Source organism: Mixophyes fleayi, chromosome 1 (genome assembly GCF_038048845.1).
Source record: "Mixophyes fleayi isolate aMixFle1 chromosome 1, aMixFle1.hap1, whole genome shotgun sequence".
NCBI classification, from domain to species: Eukaryota; Metazoa; Chordata; class Amphibia; order Anura; family Limnodynastidae; genus Mixophyes; species Mixophyes fleayi.
The window spans coordinates 444,190,988-444,204,124 of NC_134402.1; the positions used below are offsets into that span (position 1 = coordinate 444,190,988).

At 43.5% G+C, this 13,137-nt stretch overlaps 1 protein-coding gene across 2 annotated transcripts in view; it reads left to right on the plus strand.

The window, feature by feature from the left end:
* Positions 1 to 1,458: 1,458 nt before the first annotated feature.
* Positions 1,459 to 13,137, plus strand: part of MYO5B (myosin VB) — a 185,202-nt gene continuing 173,523 nt past the window's right edge. The window contains exon 1 of one of the 2 annotated variants that reach the window (XM_075185734.1): positions 1,459 to 1,644. In XM_075185734.1, coding sequence (XP_075041835.1) covers positions 1,618 to 1,644 — 27 coding nt within the window. In that variant the 5' untranslated portion in view covers positions 1,459 to 1,617. The remainder of the gene's footprint in view (positions 1,645 to 13,137) is intronic. The other variant, XM_075185726.1, reaches the window with a different exon arrangement.

Below are 13,137 nucleotides of genomic sequence, written 5' to 3' on the forward strand. Positions count from 1 at the left end.
TGTGTGTATGTGGGGTACAGTATGGGATCAGTGTGTGGGGTACAGTATGGGAGTACAGTGTGTGTAGGATACAGTATGGGAGCATTGTGTGTGTATGGTACAGTATGGGAGCAGTGTGTGTGTGTGTGGGGTACAGTATGGGAGTAGTATGTGTGGGATACAGTATGGGAGCAGTGTGTGTAGGGTACAGTATGGGAGCAGTGTGTGTGGGGTACAGTATGGGAGTACAGTGTGTGTACGGTACAGTATGGGAGTACAATGTGTGTGGGGTAAAGCAGAGCCGTAACTTAGAATTCTAGCGCCCGGGCGAAAAAGACAAATGCCGCCCCCCCTAGCCCTCAATTTTAACCAAATTAACCTAAAATATTCCTAAATTGCGCCCCCCTTCAACGTTGCACCCTGGGAGTAGTGTGTGTGGGGTACAGTATGGGAGCAGTGTGTGTGTGTGTGGGGTACAGAATATGAGCAGTGTGTGTGTGGGGTACTGAATGGGAGCAGTGTGTGTGTGGGGTACAGTATGGGAGCAGTGTGTGTGTGTGGGGGGGGGGGGTACAGTATGGGAGCAGTGTGTGTGTGGGGGGTACAGTATGGGAGCAGTGTGTGTGTGGGGTACTGAATGGGAGCAGTGTGTGTGTGGGGGGGTACTGAATGGGAGCAGTGTGTGTGTGTGGGGGGGGGGTACAGTATGGGAGCAGTGTGTGTGTGTGTGGGGGGGGGTACAGTATGGGAGCAGTGTGTGTGTGTGGGGGGGGGGGTACAGTATGGGAGCAGTGTGTGTGTGTGTGGGGGGGGGGTACAGTATGGGAGCAGTGTGTGTGTGTGTGTGGGGGGGGGTACAGTATGGGAGCAGTGTGTGTGTGGGGTACTGAATGGGAGCAGTGTGTGTGTGTGTGTGTGTGGGGTACTGAATGGGAGCAGTGTGTGTGTGGGGTACAGTATGGGAGCAGTGTGTGTGTGGGGTACTGAATGGGAGCAGTGTGTGTGTGGGGTACAGTATGGGAGTAGTGTGTGTGTAGTATGTGCCGTGTATGTAGTGTTCAGTCAGTGTATGTAGTCTGCAGTGTATGTAGTGTGCAGGCTGCACTCCGCCCATACCTGAGCAGTGTGTAGTATGTGTAGTGTGGTACATTGTGTATGTAGTGTACATTGTGTAGTATGTGTATGTGTAGTGAGTGTATAGTGTGAGTGTAGTGTGCTATGTGTGCAGGCTGCACTCCGCCCATACCTGAGCAGTGTGTAGTATGGTACATTGTGTAGTGTGTATGTAGTGTACATTGTGTAGTATGTGTATGTGTAGTGTATAGTGTGAGTGTAGTGTGCTATGTGTGCAGGCTGCACTCCGCCCATACCTGAGCAGTGTGTAGTGTGGTACATTGTGTATGTAGTGTACATTGTGTAGTATGTGTATGTGTAGTGTATAGTGTGAGTGTAGTGTGCTATGTGTGCAGGCTGCACTCCGCCCATACCTGAGCAGGGAGCGGCGTGAGGTGGAGCGAGCAGAGCGGACGCTGCCGGGATCCCGGGATCTGCAGCCTGGACTAGGAGGTAAAGGTCGCCGGCAGCGGAGGGAGATTCAGCCCATGGACTGTGCCCAGAGCCTGTGACCGGAGCTCCATCATGTCGGTGTCCGAGCTGTACTCCCGGGTGAGTGCTGGAACTTTGTGTCCAGTCCGAGCACTGGGGACACTGGTTGTACTGGTCCCGCAGCACCTGTCTGTACTGGTGTCATAGTGGGGGCACTAATACATAACAACTGTGTGTATACTGGGGACACTAATACACAGCTCCTGTGTATACTGGTCACACACTGGGGACACTAATACATAACAGCTGTGTGTACTGGTGACATAGTGGGGGCACTAATACATAACAACTGTGTGTACTGGTGACATAGTGGGGGCACTAATACATAACAACTGTGTGTATACTGGGGACACTAATACACAGCTCCTGTGTATACTAGTCACACACTGGGAACACTAATACACAACTGTGTGTACTGGTCACACACTGGGGGCACTAATACACAACTGTGTATACTGGTAACACACTGGGGGCACTAATACACAGCACCTGTGTATATTGGTCACACACTGGGGGCACTAATACACAGCACCTGTGTGTACTGGTGACACTAATACACAACAACTGTGTGTACTGGTCACACAATGGGGACACTAATACATAGCATCTGGTTGTACTGGTCACACACTGGTTGTACTGGTCACACACTGGGTACACTAATACACAACACCTGTGTATACTGGTATCATACTGGGGACTGTAATATATAGTGTCTGTCTATACTGGTCACACACTGGGGACACTAATACACAGCACCTGTTTATACTGGTATCATACTGGGGACACTAATACATGTCACCTGGATGGCTCGTGCCCTGTTTATAACACTCAGGAAGTAACTAGCATTGATTTGAATATGTAATGTCCCTATGTCATCTGTTTTCCACCATGTCTAGACTCTTGTACTGGTTCACTCATTTGCATTGTGTTGTCTTATACAGTTTATTTAGAGGGTGCTGCATGGTTGTGTTGCATTTATTCTCTTTGGTGTGTAGACTTGCATCACTTGTTGGATTGTGTCACTTAGTGGCTGTACTCACGGCCTCTAACACTCAGCAGCCTCTCTCTATAGTAACACCTTCCGGGGATAGTTCGGTTTGTAAATGTCAAACATTCCTCTATTTTTTTTATGTAATGCTAATAACACCAATAAGGAAAACAGGGCAGTGTATTGCTGCATTTATTAAATCCTGTCAAGTAATATCTTGTGTTCTTGGGCCTGATTCATTAAGGATCTTAAATTAAGAAGTTTCTTATTTAAGTCTCCTGGACAAAACCATGTCACAATGCAAGGGGTGAAAATAAGTTTTCTGTTTTGCACATAAGTTAAACACTGACTGCTTTTTTTTCATGTAGCACACAAATATCAACTTTAAATTTCAGTGTACAAATAAGTACAAACAAGTATTTGTGTGCTACATGAAAAAACAGTCAGTATTTAACTTATGTGCAAAACAGAAAACTAATTTGCACCCCTTGGATTGTAACATGGTTTTGTCCAGGAGACTTAAAAAGGATACTTCTTAATTTAAGATCCTTAATGAATCAGGCCTCTAGTTATTATATACTCATTACACCATGCCATATATTGTTTTCTGGATGTGTGATTGCAAAATGCTGCCTTATAAATTTTCCATAGAACTGTTAGTAATTGTGGAAGGATTGGTCCCACGTTTTGATTGGATGACACTGATTTACTGGTACATTGCAAAACATTTACTGTCTCTAGTGTGCTGACGGTTGCATAGTTGAACAGCTCATAGAGGAGATGTTTTGGGATTAGCACCTCTGATATTTTGGATCAACTTAAGTTACTGTTGAAGGATTTAACACTTCTGTATTTTTAATACTTCCTTAAACTTAGTGTTCTTGTGAGTCAGACACATAAAGGTTTGTTGTGAAATGTTTTACAGGGTTTCTGTAAATGTATATTTACCTGTTGTTTATTTTCTGATTGCTATTGAGATATTATAATTATTGTGCTTTACAACAAGTATTTCATGAATGGAAAGAAACTATTGAGGTATGTTCAGGGCATAGTTCACAGGCGTTGTGTTAGAGAAGAAGGAAGTTGATTCAGAAAACTGCATTATCACTTAATATTAGTCTCCTCTTAAGCAACGTTATCATGTACATTTGCAGGTGGTAGTGTGTCTCGGGGCTCATTTACATATCTCAAAATCCTTTTTGATTTTTGAAGTCTGGCGCAAATAGGATCTTGTCTTATTCTTCTAATGGAACAGATATTGTGCCTTCCAGTTGTCCGTCAGCATTAGAGATGCTCACTGACCCCCGTGAACTGGTTCTGGTTTTGGATCTGGATTAGCTTTGTGTTTTGGTTTTGGCAAAACCGCCCTCGTGTGTTTTGGTTTTGGATCTGTATTTTTTAGGAAAAATCCTAAAATATGCTAAAATCACATAATGTTGCTCTCAATAACACTAATTTCAAGTCATTTGCAGTCAATTTTGACCACCTCTCAGGTCACAATATTATTTTCGTACACTTTCAGACAAATACTGCAGTGACCTGGCTGGATGGTAAGCGACAGAGCAATGACACAAACACACGGCAGTTCCTAGCACATCTAGGACACATTGGCACACAGCAGTGGCAGAAAACAAAAATGGTGCAAGATGGAATTGTCCTTGGGACCGCCCTCCCACCCACCGTTATGTTGGATCTTAAAAAGGAATCCAAAACTCGCGAGATCCTATGGCGTAACAATTAAGTTTTGCCTCGTTTTCAATTCCGAGGGCGCGCAAAAGTACTCAGATATGCTAAGTTCGGGTGTGTTCGGTTCTCGAGGAACCGAGCCTGAGCATCTCTAGTCGGCATATATTAGGTTAAACCAAGCAGTATTGTAGAAGAAAAGTTGAACCGTTTTATTAACTGCAAAGGATGGTTCTAAAGTGATAGCAGGATGGATTTTTGATTTGACATGTACAATTTTGTGTGCTGGGCGGACCACCTAGGCACCCCTAGCAACGTTTTGCCCAGCAAATCCAGTCCAGTTTGCTTTGTAAATGAGGTCTCCAGACTGTATAACAGTGGACTCTTTTTTTCATAGGGTTTTCTTTCTTGTGAGGAACACAAACTATATTCAGTGCCGCAGGCACATAAAAGCAATTGCAAGCTCATGACATCCCCCATCCTTTCCTTATGTTTCTTTGTTATATCCCCACCCCTGTCTGTCTCTATGTTTTATATGCCAGGTCAGCTATACCCCCCCTTTCGTGGATGGGAATGTCCGCACTCTCTGACACACTTAGCCACCTTTGGCTTAGTGCAATGTTGTTATGATGTTATAATCTCTTTATCACTCGCCATCCAAAGCGAATACTGTTGAAAATTACATATATGTATCCTGTGTTTGTTGTTAAAAACCTCAATAAAAACTTATTTAAAAAAAAAAGTAATTGCAAGCTCTTGAGCCAAATGTAACCGTGAACTGTAATTATGAATAGGACATATAACGGCGGTCTACGGCCTGGCTGCTGCACTTTAATTTGATACTATTCATGGACTATTTATGCTATTGTAATATGCTATTTATTACTCCTAGATCTTTAGTATATTCCGCAGCCGTGTTCCAATACCCAATTGGATGCATCTTGAGCAACAGATGGAAACAGGAGTGGGAAAGGCCCTGCTCACTAGAGATTGCACTGTAAAGGATTAATTATTATTAAGGCTATCATCTCGGGCTAGCCCCTATAAATGGATGTCTGGAAGCCGCTGTCTGATTGCTTGAACTTGAATCCCTCCGTTGAGTTATCATGTGTGTGGAAGGCAATGAATACTTGTCACAATAACTACAGGGATCAGGTGGGACACAGATAAGCAGGTGTACACAGTGAAAGCGGAAGTTGAAGCAGTTTCGACTAAACTGCCAGGGATCAGGATAATTTATCCGCCTCTCTCTCTGCACCATTGTACAGCTTCTAACAAGTGGGTGATTGGGAGATAACTGCTATTCAGGATTTCACAAATGATTTTTTTTGCTGCAGAACCAGTTTAAAGTTGGTGGTGTTCCCCCCTGCTGTAGGCTGGTAATTAATTAGACGTTTACACACAACACACCGCTTGTGTGACTGTCCCTCTGTACTATGTTTGCCTGAGGGTTTGGTGTTGCTAAGCTGCTCGGGTAATTTTTTACCTACAAAGCTGGGACTCTGACCAGACAACTCTTTAATTGCAGACTTTTATTTTATTGCATCTAAAGCGGACTGGTCGTTTACATGCAGTGAACGCAGCCATTTTTGTATTCTACTGAGGCAGTATTTGGATAGTGCAGCTGATATAGGAGGCACAAGTACCTCATGCCTCAAATGTGTCACTAGTTTTAATTGAATGGTTAGGCGGAATATTGTTGCAACCTACAAAATGGCTTCCACCACTGTCTGTAGAAGACAGTGTTAATTTATTTGCACATACATGTGGGAAGAATGGTGGCTCAGTGGTTAGCACTTCTGCCTCTCAGCACTGGGGTCATAAGTTCAATTCCCGACCATGTCCTTATCTGTGTGGAGTTTCTATGTTCTCTCCATGTTTGCGTGGGTTTCCTATGTGTGCTCCGGTTTCCTCCCACACTCCAAAAAGTGGTTAATTGGCTGCTATCAAAATTGACCCTAGTCTCTCTGTCTGTGTGCATGTTAGGGAATTTAGACTGTAAGCTCCAATGGGGCAGGGACTGATTTGAATGAGTTCTCTGTACAGCGCTGCGGAATCAGTGGCGCTATATAAATAAATGGTGGTGATGGTGATGGTATTATGTGCACTGTGTCATCACCAATGTAGAAAGGACAAAATAAAATCTTTTAGGGCATCAATGACACAGATCCGGTGTTAATGTGATTTCCAGCGGCTAACGTCTGAAAACCGCATCGAAAATTGGATGAATAGTTTCTTCTGGGCTTGATGGCCACCTTTGCGTTGAATTTAAAATTTTAGAAGTTGTCACAGTTTATATCTCATTTATTAACACATGCTAGCAACGTTAAAAACTCTCATACTTGATTCCATGGGGTATGTTTACTAAACTGCCGGTTTGAAAAAGTTGAGATGTTGCCTATAGCAGCCAATCAGATTCTAGATATCTTCTATTTAGTACAGTCTACAAAATGACAGCTGGAATCTGATTGGTTGCTATAGGCAACATCTCTACTTTTTCAAACCCGCAGTTTAGTAAATATACCTCCTTGTTTTTTTATCCATTTCATAGTGCTTATGGGTAAGAGACCCCTAAAAGACCGTAAATTCCACTCTGCATGACCCCCAATAACCCTATGTTGCTTTGTTGCAATCTCTGTTGTTAAGTAATATGTTATATTGAATTTACTAAATGCAGTGAGCAAAAATTTTTGTTTGCAATGTTTGCCCATGAAATGTGTCTGTGTTGTTTGATTCTTGTGACTCCAGAAATTCCTTTTGTAGAAGCTGTGAATATTTATTTTTAGTAAATGTTAACTTCTAAAGAGCAGACAATAAGAATAGGTGGTAAGAAAGGCACCAGGCGTGTGCAAAAATAGGAATTTTATTGACTGTTGGCCAACACGGAAAAATAGGGATATATCCTGAGACAGTTGGCATCTGATTTATAAGCCTGAATCCAAATGCTGTCACTCCCTGTGACATCATCACCGTGCTGCCGTTGTTACATCATGTGTGTCAGTCATGCACATCCTGGACGGAACTAACAGCTGCAGAGAAGATAACACAAAATGGAGTTTGATCTGGGAGGGTTTGGGCCAAACTGTCCCCAAGCTGCCGTGTCTATTACCCAGAGCAACCAAGCTAGGCAATATTGACCCACAAGCTGTGCAAAACTCAGAGATACCCTGCTGTGTTGGAAACATTGTATATTTCAACCTAATATATTTAATGGAAGCCTCTTAATTAAAAGGGAAAATATTATTTTGAGGTCGTATTTATCTAAAGGTATAACATCTGCTCTGCGTTGCAGAAACATTTTATCGTAGCAATCAAACGGACCCTCTTAACTGGTTCAGTATTTTGATGTTGTTGCACTAGGAGTCTGCAACAGCGGAGGATAACGTTAGCAGGCTGTGTACTGTACATATTCAGCTTAGCCAATTGTCTCTTTATGGTACAATGCTGTTTACCTTGCTGCTAACAGTGACTACCAATTTGCCTGATTTACCATAAAATATTTAGTAGCAAGACTGTGATTTAACGACGCATCCGTAAAACGCTGCGGAATCTTCTACACTCGATGGAACGCCGTGGATTTTATGGTCATCTTAAGTGGCCCTGGTAATGGTCCCATGAACAGGCATCTTAGGCTAAGTACACACTGAAGAATTTTCTGACCAATGTGTTATCTCAAATGATTGAACCTACGACTGAAGGTCCGATCAGTCTGGCGATTCATCCATACACACTGACACGATTTACCTTCAGGTCTGGTCCTCTAGTCTTCAGAGAATGACAGCACAATATTCATTATTGTCACATTGTCACACTGACACGATTTACCTTCAGATCTGTGCTCTTCACCTGGTCCTTCATCATAGTCTTCAGAGAACGACAGCACACTATCCATTGATTACTGTCACATTGCCACACTGATTAAACCGCCTTGTTATAGCTATCCACATGTCCTAACAAATTTCGTTATCTTTTGTGACTCTGAAACAAAACATTCTGTCTTAGAACGAACAAATGAATTATTCCTTCTACAGCTCTCTCTACATTTATTCACCGGGACATTCATCGCTAGCATCGGCTGAAAAGAGCCCGACCCTTTAAACTCTATGGAGATCATGAGCATGAGTGTGTACACACTACATGATTGGTCGGAAAATATTAAACCGTACGACCAACCAAATGAAACGATGATCGGCACTTTGGGACGACTATCGACCATCGTGTCACTATACACATTAACCCGACTTCGTATGTCAGCTGATTTGCCCGATTATTGGATGAAAATGCTAAAGTGTATACCCAGCCTTGGTCCCTAAACAAAAAATCAAGATTACTGCAATATACCCATCTCTCTGAGGTCAAGCAAACATCCGCTGAAAAATACATGCAGCAAAGGATTCTGGGCATTTAAGGTACAAGAGATAAATAGTATACAGTATTCAGTGAAACAAACTGATTTTCTCCTATATTTTACAATTAGTCATCTCAGAAATGAACCTCTAATGATGTATTCATAAACTTATTGTCTTGTCTGCCAGATTAGCATTGTTGTGTTGGGGGGTCCCAGGAGATGTGATCTAAGGTTTGTCCTTCTGGTTGTCAGTAGAATGGTAAAACTAGTTCAGTTAATGGGGAGACAGTCGGGGTGTGTGTGTGTGACTAACTTAAAATGCGTCTTTGCTATCGTGAGTAAAGCTGGGTATACACTAATGCAATTATTTTGCAGATCACAGGATAAACGACCGTTTGGTCAAATATCGCATTAGTGTGTACGCTCCTACGATCATTTTTTATCCTACCAAAACCCATCATATCGTTTGATTTGGTTTTCAAAACTTTCTAAAAATCACGATCAACGATGGAACGATGTCAGGTAAATGTGGCAGTGTGTACGCACTCACCACCAGCAGTGTAGGCAGATATCTGTACAGAGTCACCATCTTTTCAGCAGATGGTTAAGAGAGATGAAGACCACAGATCATGTAGGTGTGTACACATGAATCTGTGTGATCATCAGTACCTTCAGTTGCTGGTGAAATCGTTATAGAAATTTGAGAAACCAGCTTAAGAGTGTCATATCACTAGTTGCTGAACCAAAAATAATCCAAACAAAACGCTGATAAGTGGAAGATAAAAAATTTTTTTAGTATAAAGTGGATAATCTCAAGGGAACGTCTTGCTGCAAATCCTTTACATGTCAATATTGACTGGATTCCTGCTCTAGGTCATTGATTTTAAAAGCATTTTAGTGGTAGTCTCTCAGTTACTGTATCCAGGAGACAAGAGTATTGTAATGATACACAGCAGTGTCTGAGATATAGAAGGAAACTCATTAAGGTATCAGCTTTTCCTGTGGCTACCTTTGTACTGTAGTATGTTGCTGTAATAACAGAAGCCTCCAGATTGAAGGCACTAATAATATGAATTAAACTTCATCAATCGCCACTTGTGCGGCCTCCAGCTTACAGCTGTCTCTAATCGGCCTGCGCATGAGAAGGAGGAGTGGCCACACTACAGGGGGCATAACCACATCATGTTGGTGGTGCGCCCAGCGGAACCCCTCAGCTCTGGTCCCCTACCCTATAAGCACCCCTTCCATGTCACATGCTGCTCGTACGTGCGGCATATAAGGGGAAAAAGTCCCTTTGTGCGGGATGGTGGGACAGTCCGCTCACATAGAGGCTGTCCCACCTATATTGGGATAGTTGGAAGGTATGGTCTGTGGTAAGATTACTGGAGTAGTTGTTTAGGGTCCTGTGGAGATCCAAATCTATCCTCTGATGTGCTTTGTGTTCTGTAAGAAGCGATCAGTGATAATACCTGGTACGGTGCGTCAGCCAGAACCATTTACAATATATCCCCAGCTGCTAGATCAGCAGCGGGCAACAGGTGGCCCGCCAGCGCCCCGCCGAGCCTTCACCTGCGGGCGCCCATCCGGCTGCTCCCAATCTTATCAGAATGGGGGAAGCCGACTTCCGCGTAAGGGCAGAGCTGGATTAAGGATTTTGGGGCTACATGGTGTAATAGGAGCATAGCGCATGGTTCTGAATATAATACACTATTAGGCCCCTTGATTACCAGAATTAATAAATTCCCTCTTGATGATCTTAATTAATAATAGTGCCCCCTGATGGTATTAATTAACAATAGTGCCCCGTTAATGGTCGTACTTAATAATGCCCCCCTGATGGTCGTACTTAATAATAGTGCCCCCTTGATGGACGTACTTAATAATACTGCCCCCCGATGGTCGTACTTAATAATAGTGCCACCCGATGGTTGTACTTAATAATAGTGCCCCCTTGATGGACGTACTTAATTATAGTGTCCCCTTGATAGTCGTACTTAATAATAGTGTCCCCTTGATAGTCGTACTTAATAATAGTGCCCCCTTGATGGTCGTAATTAATAATAGTGTCCCCTTGATAGTCGTACTTAATAATAGTGTCCCCTTGATAGTCGTACTTAATAATAGTGCCACCCGATGGTTGTACTTAATAATAGTGCCCCCTTGATAGACGTACTTAATAATAGTGCCCCCTTGATGGTCGTAATTAATAATAGTGCCCCCTTGATGATTGTAAGTAAAGGGGTGATGCATGATGCAGGGGGTCTGGGCCACATGCCCACATTCCCCCCTCCCCCTTCCTAATCTGGCTGTGTGTAAATGACCTCCTTTGCCCTGTGCAGAGAGGTCAGGTGCCCTCCCCTGGAGGGAGCGCAGTGTTTCTCTTCCTCCTTCCTCTCTGCGGTCGTTTGTTGTTGTTGTTTTTTAGAGTAGATCAATATACTGAATTTTAGGTTCTGCAATCCCGTTAATTAATTAAAAGGGTGCAGGATGTAGAGCTTAAATGTGCTGAATATAAGTCTAAAATTGTTTACACCTGACTCCCCCTCTGGATGGTAAGCTTTCATTAAGAGCTCTTCAAAATATGTCTTTATAGAGCATGGTTAACGTTGGTGAATGGAGTGAGGCTCATTATCAGAAGTAATGTATTAGGCTACGTAACATTAACTCCCTGCAGGTCTCTCTGTTCCATCGGTGGTTCGTAGGCCGTATTCTGGTACATTGAGACTCTGGCTGTTCTGACATCTGTCACAGTGTTTATCTCATTAACAGATTTTAAAAGCTATCAGACATTTGAGGTAATTAAAATGGAACGGTCACCATTGTCAACTTTGATTGCATAGATATTGTAGGATCATAATTTCATTTATATATTACGCAGCTTTAGTAGAGCAAAGAAAATATCATCCAAGTTTCAGATTTTGATAACCCCAATTTTTAAAAAAAAAAAAAAAAAAAAAGATTGACAAGTTGAAGAGCATTTAACGTTTAGTTAACTTTGATTATTGGCTTATTAACACCCATGAATAACTTTTTACTAAGTGTGTGTGTATATATATATATATATAATGTGTAGGTGAATGTATAATTGTGCTTTGTGAAACACGGCTGCTAATGAAACCTGGTGCATGCACTGCAGCCCCGCTAGTTGGTTTTAATCAGTGCCGAGGTAAATTTATATCCTATCCTATCAATTGAACACAGCAGTCTTTGCAGAATTTGCTGATAGCAGCACAAAGCTCTGGGCTGTGTATTTCAGCTCAGTGATTGTATATGCAGTAAAATAGCAATATCCTTAACAGATTTCTGTTATAGAAGACGCAATGCTCTCAGCGCCTTAGTTGCTGCAGCATTCGCAGGGTTCTGCCAAGTTCCTAGAATTCCGTTCCCTGCAAGACATATGTCGCTGAGTTACAACAGATCCACAGTGCTACAGTCGAACAGACGTTTGTGTTTTTCTTAAAACCTTCATGACACCGTTGGCATCCTTTAGGGAATGCTGTCCCGTCAAGACATAAGAATTAATATTTTCAGTCTTTTCCATTTCCGCATTTAATCTTCGTGTATGAAACCACTGCTACCTTGGTGTCCTCAGTGAGCGGTTTAAAGAAGATCTGTTGCGCTACATAAAAGTTCTGTCTTTAAAATATCATTAGAGTATCTGCTGACTCTGTCCATTCTCTCTGTCTCACTCATGAGATTGCAGACAGTCAATTCACTAGGAAGCAGGGACACCACTGAAGCATGAGACATAGGTTTCTAATGCTGGTCTGATGTCGCTAGTACCTAGTGATCTTACAGGCTGCGTGACTATTGTCCTGTTAGGTGCCCACGGGGGGAGGGGTGGGTAATGTCTGAGCGCCCAAACGCCGCAGGGAGAAAAGGCCCCTGACTTCGTGTGCAGGGCACTCGTTTTGCTGTAAGGGGAAAAGGGAGAATACGGGAGGGACAGCTCCACAAGGTGAGTGCACCAAGGGAGTGGCCCTCGCCGCGGCTATACTCACGTACGCGACTCTGCGATGGTGCTTCCTCTGTTCCTTCCGCGTACCTTGCCTTCCGATCAGCACCTGGAAGACGAGAGACAGCACAAAGACAACCCTTCCCAACACCCCTGATACTTACTCAATCCCGAGGGACCGCTATGGAACTCATCACACCGCACTTTACCTCAGACCAACCGCTCTCACGCCCTGAGACGCTGTGCCCCACAGGCCTTCGCCCGCGGCCCGAGCCCCGGCTGTTAAGCCCGCCTTTTCCTGGGGCTCAGGACTTAGGTGCCCTTCTGGACGGATGTAGGGGTTCTATAAACCGCTCCAGAACTCTACTTAGTGCCTACTTAGGAACCGAGTGTTCCCTACTCTACGTCAGGACCTAGCGTCCTGCTAGATCTGGGCCGAATGCCCACTTCCCACTATAAGGGCCTACTGCCCGCTCACCATCAGGGACCTTATGTCCCTCTACCATCAAGGACCCAGAGTCCTTGCTACGCTACAGGGCAGCCTATCGCTTTCCTCAACCAGAGGCCTGTGCCTCTCTG